Here is a 22669-nt window from a genome sequence, read left to right on the forward strand (position 1 = left end):
ATCCAAAGGAGTTGTATCCACGAAATGAGGGAGCAATAGATATAACAACAGTTCTTTGTGAACCCCAGATTATTCCATGATGAGGCAGTGCTTGGAAGAAGTGGTGTCTGGAATGATTAGAGAAGGAAGAAGGAATGACAGCTGTTTGTCTTAACAACCAAGAATGGAGATTACAAAGCTAAACTAAAGCAGTATAGAAGTTTAAGATCTATTTAGTACTGGCATACTGAAATGTTTTTTTTTTTTTTCCTTTTCATCCAGTAGAAGAATTTTTAAATGTAGGTTCCTATAGTCTATAAATAATGTATTCTAAATACATAATACACTTGGATTTGGTGGTAACCAGTCTGTTTTATATTTTGCCACAGTGAGTTAAAAAAAATCAAAACTCTCCAAATTGTTCAAATTTAAGCTTTGCTGCACCAGACTACCAATAGGAGCTAACATGATTATACACATTGTTAAGATTACTGTAGTTTATTTAACACTAAAGGTTTTTCATGCTTCATGAACAAGAAAATGTTACAATGATCACTTTTTAATGCTTTATTCATTGATTAAAAGAATATACATTTAACATAAACCATACAACATCAGTCATCAGGTCAAACATTCAGCTGGTTTCCTTACAGTTTCTGTCAGGAGTTATTTTATCTGATCACATTTATAAGATAAAATCTCACCACATCTGGCATTTACACACCCTGTGCCAGTGGATTCACACTACTGATGTACATAAAAAATCTGCATGGTATGTGCTCACTGGAGACAAAACAGTGCACACCTGTCAAAAGGTCATTTTAATATAAGATGGTAAAACCATTTGTAAAATACATATAAACTTTTTCCATAAATAGAATCATATCTGGACATCTGTTGCATAAATTGTGTTTCCAAAGCTTACAATAGAGCAGCCAGGTCTCAGCACTGCTGGGCACCCACGTTGGCTACTTACTTTATTATTGCAGACTGTCCTTTAACATTAAATGCACAACATTCGTACCACTTAAAACTGGGGTCAGGTGGAAGTCTCACAGAGACCACGTCTGTACCGCGGTTGCCCTGAAACAGTTAAGTCGGCTTTTAAAGCCTCTCAGATATAACAAGGTTTTAAAACATACTTCATGGAATGTTCTTCATTTATCATAGCAGCTCATACCTGTGATAGAACAAGCGTTCAGTTTTTCCGTTTTTTTCCTTTACATTCACTATTCACAGTGAAACAGGTGCATGGTTTTTTTTTTCTTTTTTTTTTTTGTTTTGTGTTTTTTTTTTTTCAGAGATCTGAGGTTGCTGACTGAGCCACAGCACAGCTGTGTACCACAGGTCGAAATTCGACCTTAAATATTACAATCTAGCAGTATCTGGCTGGCCACAGTGGGCCAGCCCCTGCCAGCATGTGGGCACTTCTTCAGTTAAGTCTATTCTTTGGCAGCTGACACGCGCGCTGACAGAGAAAAATCCAGTGACTTGTTGCTAGGGATTTCACGACTAATGTTTGTTTGCAAGCATGTGTGTTTACAACTCTGTGATTTCATGATATTCTTTTAGGAGGTTTTACCCTGGAATATTATTTCTTTATTCCTCCACTATTTGAAATCTGGGCTAAAAAGCTAACTTGAATGTATAATGTAATTGATGAATTAAATTATGTCAGATACAGTTAGGAAAAATCCAATAATTTGAGTATTCATGTTTACACAAATGCATTTCAAAAAGGATTAAGCAATGTTCTAACCTGCTACTATATAAAATTCAGAGTGGTAATTAATGATAATTGACTATTATATATGTAATGAAAGTTAAAGTCTTGGCTTTTCTGTTAAAGATGACTCATTTGGGATCATAGTATCCTCCCTTCTTCCATTTCAAATAAAAATCAATGAAATGCTATCAGAATGAATGAATGCAGTGCATTGCATACAAATCCACCAGGCTATGGATATATATCTATATATGTATAAAAATATTTTGGCTCCTGAGCTCTGACACACAAAGAATAAAAACATCAAAAGGCAGAGTAACTCAGTGAAAAACAGTTAGCCAGCAACCTCAGACAACCTTCGGTTGTAGATTCTTAAGGTCTGGTAACAAGTCCATTAACCGTGAAAGCCCTATACAGTGTCACTTTGAACTTCTAAACCAATACCCGACTATGTTCTTTGATCAAGAAGTAGAATATACACATATAATTCTATAAAGCTAATACTGATTAAACACAGCACAAAGGGGTTAATTCACACTACTGGAAAAGAAAAAAAAAAAACATAATAGGACCCTACTTGCAAATGTAACCACAGGAATTGTACGTTAAAAAAAAGCTAAACGTCTTCGCTGAAGCTCTGCATCTCTCTGTAAAAATGACGATTTGGTTCAGTGAAGACACTGAGTGATTCGATGTCCATGACTGCATGCCAAGGCTGACCGAGGCCCAGGGACACCTGCTCAATAAGATTATGCACTGGATCCACATCCTGGTCGGCCAGTTCACCTTGGTCAAAATCAATGCTTTCTTCGGTGACTTCAAGTACTTTTAGATCAGAGCCACGAAGACGAGCAATGGCTATGAGGTTGTGTGCCCACACTGTGTAACCTTAAAAATAAGCAGAAGACAAGCACTGTCATTTCCTTGTATTTTATTTTGTCTATTTTCTACATCTGTCTTTTCCACAAATTTGTATCTCACCACTTTGGGGTCCTTTTCCTTTAAAAATATGCTGAGATCTGTGGATTCTTTACCACTGCCAGGGAAGCCCCAGTAATTGTTTAGCTCAGAGAAAAAAAAAGACTAGAAGTCTGATATTGTCTCCAAGAACATCACTGCAGCTGGTGAACAGATAGGTGCTGTAAGTGTATTCTGGTATCAGCACATTTAGTAAAAGTGAAGACATTTAAAGTGTAATTTTATAGCTTTTGATTAACAGTACATAGTAAGCTGGTATTTTTCATTAGTAAAAGGCATCTCCTACGGTGCTTCCCAGGTGGTGCAGTGGTAAAGAATCTGCCGTGTCAGTGCAGGAGACGCAGGTCCAATCCTTGGGTTAGGAAGAGCCCCTGGAGCAGGAAATGGCAACACACTTAAGTATTCCTGCCAGGAAAATTCCATGGACAGAGAAGCCTGGCAGCATACAGTCCACGGGGTCCCAAAGAGTTGAGATGTGACTGAGCACCCTGTGCGTGTGCGTGCGTGCGTGTGCGTGCGCGCACACACACACACACACACACGCAGTACTTCACAGTCCAAAGTTATAAAGTGACACTTTAAAGATAAATTGTTAATTATCACTAGCAAATATAACGTTTTACTTCTTAATAAGAGAAAAAAGCTTTAGCAAATTCTCTGTTGACCCAATGGTTAGGTTTCAGCTCTTTCACTGCTGGGGCCTGGGTTCGATATCTGGTTGGGTAACTAAGATCCCAGAAGCCTCTCAGCAGAGTCAAAAAAATAAAAGGAGCTTTAAAAAGACTAACTTAATTTTAAATATCTTGCTATTTCTTCATCCTATTAAAAAAATCCTAATTTATTAACTTCAATAGTGATCTACTCTTTGCTATTACTTCCAATGACTGGCCAAATTATAAAGCAAAACTTGAAAAGCAAGATACACTCCCACACTCAAATGCAGCTAAAAGATTAATTTCGGAAATAATGAAACATAATAAATTTAAGTTGTTCATGCAGACTTTCTAGTTTATATTCTCTATCTTACAAGTTTCAGAAAAGAAGTAATATATTCTTCTAACTTATAAAAGGAACTCTGTCCAAATGAAAAATAGTTCACATTCAGATGAAAGGCCTGCCAGAAAAGAGCACTTTTCAACCAACAGAACCATCATTTAAAAAATGTTGTAGAAATTAAGATGTTGATACCAAGAATCTAGAAGATGAGGCAGTGAGCATGAAAGAAATCATACTTTCTTCTTCCTTCTGTGTTATGTTTTTAAGAAGAAGAAATACATCTGTTGTAGGTGAATATGTATGTTTTCTTGGATAATTTCAAATGCCATTTTTGTGAAGTACTATTAATCACATGGTGAAAGAAAAACAGTAATACGGGAGCTGGAACAAAATAGGGTAGAAATGTGTCCTTCCACTTGTAAGTGGTATATGTTACACATGGTATACGTTATACATGTTATACACATGTTTCTGCTGCTGCTGCTAAGTTGCTTCAGTTGTGTCCGAATCTGTGTGACCCCATAGACGGCAGCCCACCAGGCTCCCCCGTCCCTGGGATTCTCCAGGCAAGAATACTGGAGTGGGTTGCCATTTCCTTCTCCAATGCATGCATGCATGCTAAGTCGCTTCAGTCATGTTAGAAAGTATAAAAAATCTGCATATCAACTTGTTATAAGAGTTTTTGACAGTATAAATGTCAATGCTATCTTTTTATTGGTATAAAATATTTTAGCTGTAATAACAAATTCAAACTATAACAAACAAAAGTTACCTACCATGAATTGCCAGAAGAGAGAGCTTTGTGCACCTCCATGCTAATAAAACCAACGGATCCTCATTTCGGTTGTCACTAAGATCTGGAAAACCAGACGTGTCAATCATATCATTCATTAATATAAAATGAGTGAGGAACTTGTCGTACTGCCTAGATATAAGATCAACAATAGCTCCTGAAACACAAGTGATGTAGCTGTCAAAATGAATCCTCTCTAGTGGTATACTGGGTTTCAGAATCTTTAACATATCTTCACTCTTGATATCAAAAGCCATAATATAGACCCGAAGGCTGGTGCTCTTTCTTGACAAGGCTTTCCAATGCTCATCATTTGGCATATTGTCCAGAGACTTGTGCATCACGGAAACATTGTGAACCAGGAGAGAAAGTCGCTGCAAAGGCACATGGTTATTATCGGTTAAGACTCTAGCCATCTCAGCTGTAAAGTCACAGAAATCCAGGGCAAGTGAGCGCAGATTCACAAATCGCTCCAGTTCTGCTGCGGTGATAAGGGTGCTGCTACCAGGAGTATTGTTGTCCAGTAAACTCAGGTGCTCCATGGCGTTGGCAATAGAGTTTGAGAGAGATGACAGTGACGTTGGGGTTACTATTTCCAGCATAAACCCGCAAGACAGCCATTTCAGTTGCCTACTATTACTCAGTATTTCTTCAAACAGTTGCTGAATTCTGTAAGGAAAGCACATGCCACACAATCCTGTTAAGACTTAGCTCTAGGTGGCTCAGATGGTAAAGAATCCACAGAATCCACCTGCAATGCAGGAGACATGGGTTCAATCCCTGGGTCGGGAAGATCCCCTGGAGAAGGGAATGGTAACACACTCCAGTATTCTTGCCTGGGAAATCCCATGGACAGAGGAACCTGGCAAGCTACATTCCATGCAGTTGCAAAGAGTTGGACATGACTGAGCAACTGAGTACACTCATTTGACCCACAAGTAGTAATATCATTAAGATTCACATAAAAATGTAATACATATTACACATATAGAAATATGTTTTTCAAGTAAAGGAGCATTTTATATCAGTAGAGAAGAAAAGACTGATGACTTACAATTCATGTTATAGCAAAGTAAAGTAGAGAAGTTAAGTTTTAAATAGCAATAATTACACAGCAAATTCTTTGTCTTAAAGATTGGAATGGTATGTATTGATCACTATTTCATTGTTAAGGCATTTCCAGGGTACATGTTCTTTTCAGAAAAAATATCATTACTCTTTGGACAGTATCTTAAAATTTCTCAGAAAAATATTTTTATTATTACAGAGTCCCTTTCCATTAGCTGTATAACTTACTGCTTAATTTTTTTGCCATCAGGGTCCACCTTGCTGAGGTATGTATTTGACAAACTTCCTTGCTGTTGTAGAACGCTTATGTCTCCAAAAAGGCTAAACTTCTGGAGGTTCCTATAAGAAAAGTAATTTAAAATGATTGTCTAAATAATTAACATTAAAGTATAAATATTAAAAGTAAACATATGCAGAAGAGATATTCTACAGAAGTTTCTACCTTAATAACTTATTTAGAATCCAACTAAGTACCTTCAGATTGCTTTTAACATACAATGAAAAACAATGCGATATAGGAGAAAACAGCATAAGCTTTAAAGACTAGAGCATAACAAGTAGTTCAGAACTCAAGGTTTTAGTGACTATGGAAGAGTATTCTTAAAGTTGCTGGAATTCAACTTTTTATCAGTAATAATAATACCTACCTTAAAGGTTTAGGGATGAATAAATCACAAAATGACATATGAAAGAACATTCAAGCTTCATATATATATATTGAAACACTGAAGCATTCAAGTTTCATATATATATATTTTTCATATACATTTTAACTATAATATAAAATTTTCCCAAACCAGTTAACTTAATGCATTAAATTTCTAAGTGGGGCACTGCCCTGGAGATATCTTCTCAGTAAAAAATATTCTTTAAAATATAGAGAACCTTCTCTGTGGTTTTGTGATCAAACATAGAGGTTACCATTAAGAGGTCAATTAAAAAAAAAAAACTATGTAAAAATCTGTAAATAACTTTAGCTACAAAACACACTTTTCTATATAGTAAAATTCTAAATACAGTAGGAGAAAGGATAAAGATTAAAAATACCTAAATGCTAATAATAATGGTTAAACAACAAAAATTCAACCGAGTAAATTTAAAGATCAAATTAGCTTTATTAAAAGAGTCGTTAATTGGGCAGCATCCTATGTAGCAAACAGAAAGGAGCTCTGCAGAGATATAGAAAAGGAAAGGCTTTTAAAGTAGAAAGGAAGTAGAAAAAGTAAATTATTAGTAAATAATGCACTGTTCCAGGCAATAGTCACCCTTCTAAAGGGAACTGAGAAGGCAATGGCACCCCACTCCGGTACTCTTGCCTGGAAACTCCCATGGACAGAGGAGCCTGGTAGGCTGCAGTCCATGGGGTCGCTAAGAGTCTGACACGACTGAGCGACTTCCCTTTCACTTTTCACTTTCATGCACTGGAGAAGGCAATGGCACCCCACTCCAGTACTCTTGCCTGGAAAATCCCAGGGACAGAGGAGCCTGGTGGGCTGCCATCTATAGCACAGAGTCGGACATGACTGAAGCAACTTAGCAAAGGGAACTGAAGGGACTATATGGCAGATTGCCTCACTAATGCTGACCTGGTAATTTCAGGCTCACTGATTAAAGGTTACCATCCTGAGGCAGATTGAAACCACAGCTGTGCTAGGTATTAAGTCTTAGTTTGGTGACATGGGGTTTAGCATAACTGACCATTTTGGGTCTGCTGTTTCCTTTTTAACATAACCATTAGAGAATTACATCTGTAACTAGAAGTTTGGGATAACTATAATAAGAAATGTATAACCCACAAAAATGATAAAAAGATTTAAGTAAATGAAAAATAACATTTCTTAATATTATGACATATTTTCCCAAATTAGTAACCTTAGTTTCACTAAAAAGTCTGATTATTCTAAAACTTAGCTTGAAGAAATCTTAAGAAAGAAGAACACAGCTGGAAGAATCAGGTTCCCTAACTTCAGACTATACTACAAGGTTGTAATAATCAAAACAGCATGGTACTGGCACAAAAATATAAATATAGATCAATGAAATAGGACAGACAGTCCAGAGATAAACATAGGCACCTATGGTGATCTAACTGATGACAAAGGAGGCAAGAATATACAATGAATAAATGGACAGTCTCTTCAGTAAGTGATGCTGGGAAAAAATGAAAATGGACAGCTACATGTAAAAGAATGAAATTAGAACATTCTCTAATACCATATACAAAAATAAACTCAAAACAGATTAAAGACCTAGACATAAGACCAAATAATGTAAAACTTAAGAGGAAAACAGGCACAACATTCTTGGACATAAATTGCAGCAATATTTTTTGGATTCAGTTCCTAGAGTAATGGAAATAAAAACAAAAATAAATGGGACTTAATTAAACTTAAAAGATTCTGTACAGCAAAGGAAGTCATAAACAAAATGAAAAGACAGTCCACAGAATGGGAGAAAATATTTGCAAATGATGCAATCCACAAGGGTGCAGATAGCTCATACAGCTCAACATTTTCCTAAGAAGACATATAGATGGCCAAGAGCACATGAAAAGATGCTCAACATTGCTAATTATTAGAAACATGCAAATCAAAACTACAATGATTTATCACCTCACACCAGTCAGAATAGCCATCATCAAAAAAATCTACAAGTAATAATGCTGGAGAGGCTGTGCAGAAAAGGGAACCCTCCTATACCTGTTGATGGGGATGTAAATTGGTGCAACCACTGTGGAGAACAGCGTGGAGGTTAATTAAAAAACTAGAAAATAGAGCTACCCTATGATCCAGCAATCCCACTCCTGGGCATAATCTGGAGAAAACCATACTTCCAAAATATACATGAACCCCAGTGTTCACTGCAGTACCATTTATAATAGCCAAAACATGGAAGGAACCTAAATGTCTTATCAACAGATGAATGGATAAAGAAGATAAAGTATACATATACAACGGAATACTACTCAGCCATAAAAAAGAATGAAATAATATCATTTGCAGCAGCATGGATGGATGTAGCTTATCATACTAAATGAAGACAGAAAGACAAATATCGTATGCTATTACTATATGTGGAATCTAATTTAAAATGATACAAATGAACTTATTTACAAAACAGAAACAGACTAAGATTTCGAAAACAAACTTATGGTTCAGTTCAGTTCAGTCGCTCAGTTGTGTCTGACTCTTTGCGACTCCATGAATCGCAGCACACCAGGCCTCCCTGTCTATCACCAACTCCCAGAGTTCATCCAGACTCACGTCCATCGAGTCAGTGATGCCATCCAGCCATTTCATCCTCTGGCGTCCCCTTCTCCTCCTGCCCCCAATCCCTCCCAGCATCAGTCTTTTCCAATGAGTCAACTCCAACACCACAGTTCAAAAGCATCAATTCTTCAGCACTCAGCCTTCTTCACAGTCCAACTCTCACATTCATACATGACCACAGGAAAAACCATAGCCTTGACTAGACAGACCTTTGTTGGCAAAGTAATGTCTCTGCTTTTGAATATGCTATCTAGGTTGGTCATAACTTTCCTTCCAAGGAGTAAGCATCTTCTAATTTCATGGCTGCAGTCACCATCTGCAGTGATTCTGGAGCCCCCCAAAATAAAGTCTGACACTGTTTCCACTGTTTCCCCATCTATTTCCCATGAAGTGATGGGACCGGATGCCATGATCTTCGTTTTCTGAATGTTGAGCTTTAAGCCAACTTTTTCACTCTCCACTTTCACTTTCATCAAGAGGCTTTTTAGTTCCTCTTCAATGTTGGGAGTAAGGATAAATTATCAACCTGAGATAAATAAACACATTATTATATATAAAATAACCAATAAGGACCTACTGTATAGTACAGGGAACTCTACTCAATATTCTGCAATAATATTATATTATTAATAATATTCTTCAACTAATTGCATTCTTTTTTAATCCTATTTTACAAAGTCATTATCCAGATCCAGAGCGAAGTCAGACTGTTAAGTACTTATAATTTAGAAACTGAGGCTACAGACTGCTCTCCTACCCTCTACTCGTTCAATTATCAGATATGTACTGTATCAGTTACATGAAAAGTTATTGTGGTTAAGTTACAAAGGTACATGAGTTTAGATTCTTGGCGTGGAAATAAAGGTTTTATTTTAAAAAGGCTAATTAAAAAATCAGGAGAGACTAAAGAAGTATTGACAGTTTTGTTAAGTGTATTAATGTTATTTTGGTTGTATGTATTGCTTGCTCAGTCACTTCAGTCGTATCTGACTCTCTGCAGCACTACGGACTGCAGCCTGCCAGGCTCCTCTGTACATGGGGATTTTCCAGGCAAGAATACTGGAGTGGGTTGTTGGGCCCTCCTCCAGGGGATCTTCGCAACTCAGGGACTGAACCTGCATCTCACACATACCTGCACTGGCAGGTGGGTTCTTTATCGTTAGTGCCATCTGGGAAGTCCTAAATGTATATGTTCAGTTCAGTCGCTCAGTCCTGTCTGACTCTTTGCGACCCCATGAATCACAGCACACCAGGCCTCCCTGTCCATCACCAACTCCCGGAGTTCACTCAGACTCATGTCCATTGAGTCAGTGATGCCATCCAGCCATCTCATCCTCTGTCGCCCCCTTCTCCTCCTGCCCCCAATCCCTCCCAGCATCAGGGTCTTTTCCAATGAGTCAACTCTTCGCATGAGGTGGCCAAAGTACTGGAGCTTCAGCTTTAGAATCATTCCCTCCAGAGAAATTCCAGGGCTGATCTCCTTCAGAATGGACTGGTTGGATCTCCTTGCAGTCCAAAGGACTCTCAGGAGTCTTCTCCAACACCGCAGTTCAAAAGCATCAATTCTTCGCTCAGCTTTCTTCACATATATGTCCATAATTTTTAGAATTTTATATTGAAATGTGTAGTATAAAAGGAATGACATCTATATATTGGATTTCCTTTCAAATACTTTAGTAAAGATAAATGGTTGCTGAATACTGCTCTTTCTCTAGGAAAACTAGTTTAGGATTTCAAGACTATCAAGAACACAAATACTCCTCTGCTCTCTGCAGTACTGGCAACATGACTGGGGCTCACCCAGCCCCATGATCATGGTGGTAACTCTTCTGCGACTTTGGTATGGAGAAGGTGTGTGGCTTGGGAAGGTGGATCTAAGCTATAGATCAAAGTTTTTTGCCTCAGGTGAGTGCTTTTCTCCTTTGCCTTGAACCAAAGTTGATTTTTTGAGGTTTCTAAGAATGAGATTATTTTTGGAAGTTATCAGCAATATGTGAATAACAAACCAGGTTAAAAGATGGCTCAAGTGTCACCCCAGTTTCCTGCCTTTTCCTTGCCCATTTCAGAGATGTAACAGAAGAGTACACAAGACAAGTTCCTGGACAGAAAAACTGATTTACCTGACTTAGTATTAACAGTGATAAGACCAGTGATTTGGAGCAAACGAAAGGAAGAAGCCTTATGCAGAGTACTATGCGATTGGTGCAAAAGTAATAGCAGTTTTTCATTGCTGAATTTTGCCATTTGCTATTCCAATGCATTCTTAAATAAATGTGGTTATGTTATACATTAATGTGCACTTCTCGCTTTATGTTTTTTGCTTATGACTAATTATTTGCTGTGTATTTTATATTTATTTTAGACTAGGGAAATGATGTTAGACAAAAAGCAAATTCAAGTAATTTTCTTATTGGAGTTTAAAATGGGGCATAAAGCAGTGGAGACAACTCACAATATCAACAATGAATGCACTTGGCCCAGGAATTGATAATCAACATACAGTGCAGTGGTGGTTCAAGAAGTTTTGCAAAGGAGACCAGAGCCCTGAAGATGAGGAGCATAGTGGCTGGCCATTGGAATGACGATGACCAATTGAGAGCAATCATCAAAGCTGATCCTCTTACAACTATATGAGAAGCTGCTGAAGAACTCAATGTCAACCATTCTACAGTTGTTTGGCATTTGAAGCAAACTGGAAAGGTGAAAAAGCTACATAAGCTGACTGAAAAAAAAAATCATTGTTTTTGAAATGTCATCTTCTCTTTTTTTTTTTCACACAACAGAAGGAACCACTTCTTGATCGGATTGTGACATGTGACGAAAAGCGGATTTTCTAGGACAACTGGCCAATGACCAACTCAGTGGCTGGACGCAGAAGTTAACAAAGCACTTCCCAAAGCCAAATCTGCACCAAAAAAAGGTCATGGTCACTGTTTGGTGGTCAGCTGCTAGTCTGATCCCAATTGTTTTCCACGACAATGCCTGACCACATGTTGTACAACCAATGCTTTAAAAGTTTAATGAACTGGTTTATGAAGTTTTGCCTCATCTGCCAATTCGCCTGACGTCTAGCCAAGTGACTCCCACTTCTTCAGTAGCTCAACAACTTTTTGTAGGGAAAATGCTTCCACAACCAGCAGAAGGCAGAAAATGCTTTCCAAGAGTTACCTGAATCCCAGAAGCATGGATTTTTATGCTATAGGAATAAACAAATTGATTTCTCATTGTCAAAGATGTGTTGATTGTAATGGTTCCCATTTTCATTAATAAAGATGTGTTTGAGTCTAGTTATAATGACTTAAAATTCATGGTCCAAAACCGCAATTATGCTTGCACCAATATAATACTTGCTGCTTCTTTTCACTTAGTCTTACCATCTTGAACCTACAGCTTTTATGTGGGTCAGACTTAAGCAAATTTCAAGGAGTAATGGGTTTACATGAAACAGGAAAGCGAAGGAGGAGGAAAAAATCCAAGTGACTGCAGTGAGGAAGGCCAGGAAGTTTTGGGGGAAATTCGACAAATTGATTCTAATTTATGTAAGGCCTATATGAGCAGAGCACTGGTTAAAGACAAGCCATGCTTTCAATTTCTTAAATAAATGTGGTTATGTTATACATTAGTTCTACTTCACGAAATTAAAACACACAAAAAAACAACAACTATCAAAATACTCATGACACTTTTCACAGAACCAGAACAAATTATCCTAAAATTTTTATGGACATAAATCTAAGACAAAGGAGAGAAAAATATATTGATACAATGGAGAAAAGACAGTCTCTTCGATAAGTGGTCCTGAGCAAAATGGACAGCTACATGTAAACTGAAGTCAGAACACTCCCTCACACCATACATAAAAATAAATCCCAAATGATTTAAAGACTGAGGTATAAGACATGACCGGAGAAGGCGATGGCACCCCACTCCAGTACTTTTGCCTGGAAAATCCCATGGATGGAGGAGCCTGGTGGGCTGCAGTCCATGGGGTCGCTACGAGTTGGACACGACTGAGCAACTTCACTTTCACTTTTCACTTTCATGCACTGGAGAAGGAAATGGCAACCCACTCCAGTGTTCTTGCCTGGAGAATCCCAGGGGCGGGGGAGCCTGGTGGGCTGCCGTCTATGGGATCGCACAGACACAACTGAAGCGACTTAGCAGCAGCAGCAGCAGCATAAGACATGACACCATACAACTTTTAGAAGGGAACATAAGCAAAACATTCTCAGACATAAACTGTAGCAATACTTTCTTAGCTATGTCTCCTAAGGCAAAAGAAATATGGCCATCATCAAAAAATCTACAAACAATAAACGCTGGAGAGGATTTGGAGAAAAGGGAACGTTCTAGCACTGTTGGTGGGAATGTAAATTGATACAGCCACTATGGAGAACAGCACGGAGACTCCCTTAAAAACTAGGACTAAAACTACCATATGACCCTGCAATCCCACTACTGGGTGTATACCCTAAGAAAGCCATAACTGGAAAAAACACATGTACCCCAATGTCCATAGAAGCACTATTTTCAATAGCTAGGATACGGAAGCAACCTAGATGTCCGATGACAGATGAATGGATAAAGAAGATGCAGTACTATACACAATGGAGTATTACTCAGACATAAAAAAGAACAAATCTGAATCAGTTCTAGTGAACTGGTTATAACCTAGAGCCTATTATACAGACTGAGGGCTTCCCTGGTGGCTCAGCGGTAAGAGAGTCTGCCTGCAATGCAGGAGACGTGGGTCCATGGTTCAATTACTGGCTTGGGAAGATCCCCTGGAGAAGGAAATGGCAACCCGCTCCAGCACTCTTTCCTGGGAAATCCCATGGACAGAGGAGCCTGGCAGGCTACAGTCTATAGGATGGCAAGAGTTGACACAACTTAGAAAGTAAACCACCACCATCATACAGAGTAAGTCAGAAAGAGAAAAACAAGTATCGTATTTAATGCATGTATACAGAATCTAGAAAAATGAAACTGATGAACCTATTTTCAGGGAAGGAATGGAGACTCAGAAAATGGAATTGTGGACACAGTAGGGGAAGGACAGGGAGACGAATTAAGAAAGCAGCATCGACATATATAAGCTACCATGTACAAAACAGAGAGCTGGGGAGAAGCTGCTATGTAACACAGGGAGTCCAGCCTGGCCTCTGTGATGACCAAGATGGGTGGGACAGGGGAAGGGGAGGGAGGTGATAGATGTATAATAATGGCTCATGTGCATTGTTGTATGGCAGAAACCAACAGAACTTTGTAAAGCAATTTTCCCCCTATTAAAAAGAAATAAAAATTAAAAAGATAATCTATGGAATGGGAGAAAATATTCATAAATGATGTGACTGACAAAGGGGTTACTCTCCAAAATATACAAGTAGTTCATATAACTCAACATCAAAAAAACAAATCAATCAAAAAAATGGTCACTTATCTGTGAAATCTAAAAAATAATATAAATATATCTATATAGAAAACAGAAGCAAACTCACAGACATAGAAAACAAATTTATGGCTACAAAAGCAGAAAAGGAGGATGGAGAGGAATAAATTAGGGGCATGAAATTAATAAACTATTATACATAAAATAGATAGGCAACAAAGATTTACTGTATAACACAGGCAACTATATTCAATATCTTGTAAAAACCTACAGTGGAAAATAATCTGAAAAAAAAATATGTAAGTGAATCACTTTGCTGCATACCTGAAAACTAATAATAATATTCTAAATCAACTATACTTCAATAAAAATTTTTTAAAAAGAAATTAAACCACCACATACAACTTTTCACTGAAAAGAGAGATCTTATTTTGTTCTTAGGGTAAAAATTTCCCCATGAATCAAACAATCAACGCAATTTTTGATAGCCTTATTATAAAACCCTATACATACAGATTCAGTGCGTTAGTTTGGGCAATTCTTTGAAAACAATATTAACCACCCGTGAGCTTAAGAAATACTCCCCAAGGTCTAACTGAAGAGTGCTGAAAACTCTTCATTTTTCTCTGAGATTTCTTTGGATTATTTAGTATAACCTTTAAATTAGAGTTAATACAGCTAAGTCTAATTAACTATGAAAAAGGAGACTACATACAAACTTGATTATTTAAAAAGATGCAATTGTTAACAAGGTTAAGTCTTTCTCAATGATGCACTGCTGCTGCTGCTGCTAAGTCGCTTCAATCGTGTCCGACTCTGTGCGACCCCAAAGACGGCAGCCAACCAGGCTCCGCCATCCCTGGGATTCTCCAGGCAAGAACACTGGAGTGGGTTGCCATTTCCTTCTCAATGATGCACAGGAGGCCACAAAATGCAATTTTTTCCTTTTCTAACCTAATAAGCTAATCTGTATCATTGCATGAAATTTTTTCAGATCAATTCTAATCTTCTTAGTCCATGTTTGATATCAAATGTCTACATTTACATAATACTTTTTAATAACATATTTCCTCCTCTCAGAAATGTTAATAAATGACCACAGCCAAATCAAACAAAGAAGACAAATACTTTAGAGAAATGCTGACTAACAGAACTTCCTGCCATGATGGAAATGCTCTATTTTATGGTGTCCAAAATGGTAGTCACTAGCCACATATGGAGCACTTGAAATGTGTCTAGTACAGCAAACTAAATCTTTAATTTTAGCCAAGTAATTTAAAATTTGATTAGCTATATGTGGCTATTGGTACAGCTTCAGAGATTCCACAACTAAGTCATAGTGAAGTGAAGTTGCTCAGTCGTGTCCAACACTTTGAGACCCGATGGACTGTAGCCTACCAGGCTCCTCCCTCCATGGGATTCTCCAGGCAAGAGTACTGGAGTGGGGTGCCATTGCCTTCTCCAGGGGATCTTCCCAACCCAGGGATCGAACCCAGGTCTCCCACATTCCAGGCATAACTAAGTCATAGGCCTATAGTAGTATTCCTTATCAACTTTCTTAGGATCCATTAACTAAAAGCAATTTTCCAGAATTTGTTATATGAATTCACTTACTGAACTGTTGTTGTTGCTTAGTCACTAAGTTGTGTCCGACTCTTTGTGACTCCATGGACTGTAGCCTGCCAGGCTCTCTATGTCCATGGGATTTTCCAAGCAAGAGTATTAGAGTGGGTTCCCGATCCAGGGACCAAACATGCATCTCCTGTATTGGCAGGAGGATTCTTTACCATTGAGCCACCAGGGAAGCCCCCACTTACTGAATTACCATCATCCTCAAATCCCAGGGGTTACGAAATAAAAAAAGGTTTATTTAAATAAGACTGACATTTAAAACTGTTATTTATGGAGAAGGAAATAGCAACCCACTCCAGTATTCTTGCCTGGTAAATCCCATGGACGGAGGAGCCTGGTAGGCCACAGTCCATGGGGTCGCAAGGAGTCAGAAAAAAACAAAAACAAAAACAAAAAAAAACTGTTATTTAACATATTATTAAAAGACAATTTTAACAGTACTAAGGAAGAAAGAAAGAAAACTGAGTGAGTTTTAAAGACAAATGGTAAAAAAATATTTGATTCTTCCTTTCCTCTACATCCTAGTAGCATGTCTTCTTGGCTCTACTTCCAAACATATATATTCCATATCCATCCACTTTTAAAAAATCTTTTCTTCCATCATACTCTAGGCTATCATCACCTCTTACGAGGATTATTCATTCATTACACAGTAACCAGAATGATTGCCTTAAAATGCAAATTAGATCACCTTATGCTTGTCCTTAACATTTTTTCAGTAACTTCTATTCTTAGAATATAGTCCAAACTTTATTCCACAAGTGCTCATAAAAAATCAACATTCCTTCCTCCTCCTCCACTTAAGAGCTCACTGTGACACTGCTCTCACCCTTCACATGGTCCTGCCTTACTTTCTCTCCTGCTGTTGCAAGAAGCCAAAAATTTGGCTGGCTGAAAGCCTTGCTGCTTAGTCTTTTTTCTGCTTGGAATGCTGTTTGCTCAAATCTTCAGATGGGTAACTTGTCATTCATGTAGCAGCTTAAATGTCCTTTATAGAAAAAGTTTTTCCCTCACCAATCTATCTCAAGTTGCCACCTAGTCACTATTACATAGTCCTCTTACTTTCACAATCGAAATAATCTTTCATTTGTTTACTTGCTTCTGCCTATCTTTTCCCTCCGGAATGTCGAATCCATGGGAACAGGGAGTTTGTCTTCACTGCTTGGCACATAGTATACTCTCAATATTTGGAGGGGGAAAAAAAACATATTTTAACAATTATCTTCTTAAATCAGCTATAAATTTAACAACTTGGGTGAACTCTTCCGAGGCTGCCTCAGAACTAAAACATTAAAATGGAGATCACTTAATCCCTTCACTCAAAAGCTGCTCAGTCACTTCTTGTAACACAGGAAAAATATTTTACTTGGATGACCTTTTTGTTGAGTTTTATCTCCTATCCTCTATCTTCAGTTCTCAGTCACTGGAAGAATGTACCTATGGACTAGCTGCTGCTGCTAAGTCACTTCAGTCGTGTCCGACTCTGTGCGACCCCATGGATGGCAGCCCACCAGGCCCCGCAGTCCCTGGGGTTCTCTAGGCAAGAACACTGGAGTGGGTTGCCATTTCCTCCTCCAATGCATGAAAGTGAAAGTGAAGGTGAAGTCACTCAGTCATGTCTGACTCTTAGCGACCCCATGGACTGCAGCCTTCCAGGCTCCTCCGTCCATGGATTTTCCAGGCAAGAGTACTGGAGTGGGGTGCCATTGCCTTCTCCGCCTATGGACTAGAGAGAGCTCTAATTCCTCTTAGCAGCCCTCCAAGGAGATTAGTTTCTTCATCAGTTTAGTCTCCTTTCTGCTCCATGACCTTGAAGCTATCCCCATGGAGTCACTTTACTCTGTCCGTTTTAAGGTGAGGAGTCTGTTGGGTAAAGTATCTCTTCTCTAAAAGCAACCATCTCTTGGGCAGGAAGGACTGGTCAGAGTCCCAATATATTTTAATACACATATTCTCCAAATGGGCTTTTTAAAGCAAATAAGAAAAGTTAGCTCTCAAAAGTGAAATATTATTATTGCATGTATTTATTGCCCCGTGATGGGAAAAATATTTCAAGAAAAATAAGGCTCAGGGTTGTTGGAGATAATACCTTCAAGAATTTCCTACCTTCTTGGATAGTAATAGGAAATGTCCAAAGAATTTTTAATCTATTTTAAGATGTATTTTTAGATTGCCTTATCAGTTGCTGGGTCTTGGCATACTGATGTTGAAAAAAATATTAAGATAAGATTCTCTGTAACTGCATGTGCCAAGTCAGCAGACCACATCTGAGAATTATTGATAGGTGTTCTACTACTACTGCTGCTGCTGCTAAGTCGCTGCAGTCGTGTCCGACTCTGTGCGACCCCATAGACGGCAGCCCACCAGGCTCCCCCGTCCCTGGGATTCTCCAGGCAAGAACACTGGAGAGGGTTGCCATTTCCTTCTCCAATGCATGAAAGTGAAAAGTGAAAGTGAAGTCGTTCAGTCGTGTCCGACTCTTAGCGATCCCATGGACTGTAGCCTACTAGGCTCCTCTGTCCATGGGATTTTCCAGGCAAGAGTACTGGAGTGGGGTGCCATTGGGGTATATAAGCAGGCACAGTAAAAAAAAAAAACTGGTCAATCTAGATATTTAGATTTTTTTAAAATTGTAGGATAATTGCTTTACAATGTTGTGTTAGTTTCTGCCGTAAATTAATGTGAATTAGCCATAAATATATATATGTCCCCTCCCTCCTGAACCTCCCCTCCACCCCATGTAGTTAGAATTTTAACAAGAAAATCACGCTTGTACAAAGTCTCTCTGGCTTGCATCTTTTGGAAAAGTACTGCCCTCAACCCAAAAGAGCCTCATGCAAAATATTTATATAGTCCAGGAAAGTGTAAATCAGATGTTGACAATGTACCTATGCTTACTGATTAAGTATTTTTAGTGACTGAGTCTATTAGCTATTATCATAATCTTATTGTCCCTGAAGTCTCATTTTTCCTAAGGAGTATGAAATACAGCATTTTTAATAGGTAGTACTCAACTTGACAACCACGTTAAAGTCTAAAAATGCATATTTATATTTGTTGTTTTGAACTTCTAAGTACAATTTCCTATAGAAGAAATTCAGCCAATTTAACCTACAATACAGTTGAATGTGTACTTATTTTTTTTCTTTTTTAGTATTTTGAATAATAATTTTTTATTTACGTTCTTACTGTTGATCAAGAAGGCAGGTATCCTAGCCCTCTCTGGAGAAGTGAACTCTGAAGACAGAAGACTGTATTTTACCCTCTGGGAGGCATTTCTGTACCTCTTTGATACTCATCAGTTGTCCCTAACACCTAAGAAATTGGTAAGGTGGCTACAATCACTCTGAGAGTACATGTGCATACCCAGGAATTAAGCAAAATGCCAATTATTCTCTCAGAACAGTACCCTTGAAAAGTTCCCACAATTCAAGGTTATGGTTTTAGTTCTTTAACTCAGAGACAAGAAAATAACTGAAACACAGCAAAATAAAAGTTTGAATTGTATAAAATTCAACATAAAGGCAGGAAGCATAAAGTTTGTGACTTGGTAGGTTCATATCCTCCTCTTCTACCTATAAACTGGTAGAAATAATAAGGCAAAAGCACTGTAAAATTTACCTTGGAAATGTAAAGAACAATGTCAAATATTGATTTTTCTCATTAGTTACTGAATTTTTTGGTTTTATAAAATCAAAGAATACTGAACACTAAAGCATTTGAGTTACTCTTCATTGAGCCTGAGTCTGATGTTTAAGTGATTATGAAGGAAATAAGAATAGGCTTTATCCGAGTTATCAAATAAACATCTTGGTTTAAAACATTTTCAAATTTCTCTAAAGAAAACTAGTTTCACTTAAATTTTTAACATCCATATTAGTACTTCCAATATTAGTAAGAGTATCTCAAAATATTTTCAAAAATAAAGCTGAGATCTTCCTTCCAAATATATAAAGATTTTTTTAGAGGGCAGTCTTATAGACAAGTAGATTGAGATGCTAAAGAGGTAGGTTCACTTTTATTTGTCAACTTTACCTCAACACATACAGCTAAAAAAATAAAAATTGACAGGGGTGAGGAAGGGACCGGAGAAAAACTAAACAACGAAGGGAAGAAGTGACATATCACTCTTTTGCCTTATAACCTTTACCTGTCCAACCAACCAATCGGTTAAAAGGAACTAGATAGAAACTTTGTAAAGTGGGTTCTTACTTGGACAAAAGACGTGCATTTTTAAATGACTGCTCAGAACTGCTATCTAACCTCAAGAAAAATATAACTGATACTGGCAAATCACTTGACCCTGTTACGTTTCAGTTTCCTTTCTATAGAGAATCCACCCCACTTCTACCCTCCACTGAATCATCAGTAATAAGTGCTCACTACTGACTCTAACCTCTGGGTCACCTGGGCCTCCAGCCACACATCCAACTCTGACAGAAAGTCTCCAACATCATCAAGACCAACTTATAGCCTTAAACAGCCTCTTTTGCCACATAAAATCAAAGTGAGGAAATAAAATGGCTTGGTGTGAAAAGCTAGGAAAATACACAGTATACTGGGATGATGCAGCCATGCTCCAGATACAACTTGCAGCTAATGCTTATTCTCCACCCTTGTGATTCAAACAGAGAATTAAGAATACAGATGTATCTATCTCACTTAGCATAACCAGGACCTTCACTCCATCCTGTTCAACATAATGTATTTACTGCAAAAGGAAGTACACTGCTGTCAGAGAAAATCAATACTGTATGATAATGCTGTATAGTAATTTGCTGTATGATAAAATGCTGTATGATAATTTGCAAATTATTTGACCCTGTTAGGTTTCAGTTTCCTTTCTATAAAGCAGGGATAATAGCAGCTGTCCTAACTCCCAGGTTCGGCTGGAAGGATCAAATAAGATCCTGAATGTGAAACTACTTGCAAACTGCTAAACTCTTACTGCTATCTAAGTTGCTCCTTTTTTGAACTTATGAACTTTCCTCTACCTCACTGTTTAATTTTAAGCTTAGAATATCCAGATAGAGAAAATCTACGTTAAGAGGATTCTGGAGAGGGCGGTAGATAAATAATGGAAAACACTGATTAGGACGACGGGCCAGAACACAGGAAGTTAGCCCCAGAATTACAGTAAAGTCTTGATGCACAATCAGGACAGTTTGGGCTTACCCTTTGCAGACACTGGCCAGTTCCCTCAACACACGCAAACACCAAGCTGTACTGTGCTACTTTTAGGTGAATCACTGGGGACAAGTTGAGTCTGGAGGTGCAAAAGGGAGGGACCTTCTAATCCTGATGATTAGGCAGTTCCCCGATCCCTTAAAAAAAAACATTTTCTCCTACTCTGTGCCTGGCCTACTTAAAACCATTTTCGGTAAGAAAATGGCTGTAAAAGATTTCTTTTTTTGCCGGGAGAGTCTCCAACCTATGCGAAACCTGTGGCATACCTACTCCCTCCGCCACCACGAACTATTTTGATCGGATAGGTTCAGAATGAAACAACAACAATAACAACAACAACAAAAAACAGATTAGTTTTCTCCCCAGACTCATTCACAGGCCTCACCCTCCAAGCTTCAGCTCTGTCATCCGTAAAATGAAGAATGACCGCGCCTGTACTCCATCCCACTGCTGCCGAAAGGATGAATGAGACAGTGCCTGGAAGGCGCCAGGAGTGCTGTCTGATAAACACCAAGTCCATTACTGTTTATAAAGTATTAGGATGAGTCCTGTTATGTCCTCCTGCCTCAAGGAAATCGCCGGATTAGAACTGACACCCCCAGTCACCGAAAAAAGCAACGCTGAAGCGGGCGGGGCGTTTCCACACTGAATCTATTTCGAGGTGAGAGGAAGCAGACGACCCTGCGTCCCGGGAAGTGGAGGCGGTGGGGAGGAGGAGGAATGGAGGGGCTGCGAAGAGCCTACCTGTTGTTCCGGATGCTGACTAGCACGCACAGGACCAGCTCTAAGTAGGTGCGCAGCACTTCCAGCCAACGGGTTGAGAGCTGCAGGGCTTCGACTTCTTCCCCGCCAGTCCCGGCGTCCGCGCTGCCTCCTCCATCGCCCGGGCCGCCGCCGCCGCCGCCGCCGCTCAGGTAGTTCTCCGCGGCGAATTCAACACGCAGCTCTCGCACGAACCAGCCGCACTTGCGCATGAGGAATTCGAGCCGTGGCTGCTCCGCGGGCGAGACGCGGAGGCAGATGCGGAGCTGGGGCCAGAGAGCCGGGTAGAAGAGGCACTCGCGCCAGTGCGAGCAGGAGGCCGAGGCCCGGAGCCGGTCGGACGCGGACAGGAAGGAGAAGATGTGCACGATCAGCTCGCTAGGCAGCGACGCGGCGCCTGCCGCCTGCCCGCACAGAGCCATCCGGCCCCGCCGCCGGCTGCCGGTCCCCGGCCGCCCCCGCAGACCCCGGAGCAGCCCCCGCAGCCGTCGCAGCTGCTGCAGCCGCAGCCGCCGCCACCGCGCCACCCGGGCGGCCCCGGCTCGGGTTCGGGCTCCCGGTGGTCGGGGCTGCGGCACTGACAAGAACAACAACATCAATGACAAGGAAGAAGGGGGCGGAACCGTCGTGGGTCTCGGCGGAACCAAGTGCGGCACAACTTGCGGAGAGGGGGAAAGGCCTCTGCGGGGGTGGCCTCCAGATAGCCAGCCTCTGGCCTCTCCAACTTTACTCACGCGCGTCCGAGGCCTGCGCTCCCGAGAACTTAAAAACCCTCCCTTGTACTGGTTAGGAGCCCGGAAGCGGCAGGATTTATTTTAAGGAACCGGGAGCCCTCCCCGCGCCTGGAGGCGGAGGCAGAGCAGTGGTAGGCGCTGAGTTTGACGTCACCG

The 22669-nt window shown here is 39.6% G+C and overlaps 1 protein-coding gene across 1 annotated transcript; it reads right to left on the minus strand.

Moving 5' to 3' along the window:
- Positions 1-531: 531 nt before the first annotated feature.
- On the minus strand, positions 532-22535 carry FBXO33 (F-box protein 33). The gene is made up of 4 exons (XM_019983445.2): positions 21762-22535; positions 5769-5879; positions 4456-5141; positions 532-2593 (listed from the first exon to the last, which is right to left on the minus strand). The coding sequence occupies exons 1-4, from the start codon at positions 22373-22375 to the stop codon at positions 2322-2324; spliced, it is 1683 nt and encodes a 560-aa protein (XP_019839004.2). The 5' UTR covers positions 22376-22535; the 3' UTR covers positions 532-2321.
- Positions 22536-22669: the final 134 nt, after the last annotated feature.

Source organism: Bos indicus, chromosome 21 (genome assembly GCF_029378745.1).
Source record: "Bos indicus isolate NIAB-ARS_2022 breed Sahiwal x Tharparkar chromosome 21, NIAB-ARS_B.indTharparkar_mat_pri_1.0, whole genome shotgun sequence".
Lineage (NCBI taxonomy): Eukaryota > Metazoa > Chordata > Mammalia > Artiodactyla > Bovidae > Bos > Bos indicus.

Bases quoted from the DNA above. Each gene is read 5' to 3' on its own strand.
- FBXO33 (XM_019983445.2), bottom strand. From the start codon at position 22,375: ATGTTGTTGTTCTTGTCAGTGCCGCAGCCCCGACCACCGGGAGCCCGA. The intron at 5,142-5,768 runs GTAAGTTATACA...CTTTCCTTACAG, and splicing joins GATGGCAAAAAAATTAAGCA to AATTCAGCAACTGTTTGAAG. The intron at 2,594-4,455 runs GTAGGTAACTTT...CTTATTTTTAAG, and splicing joins CTCTCTTCTGGCAATTCATG to GTTACACAGTGTGGGCACAC.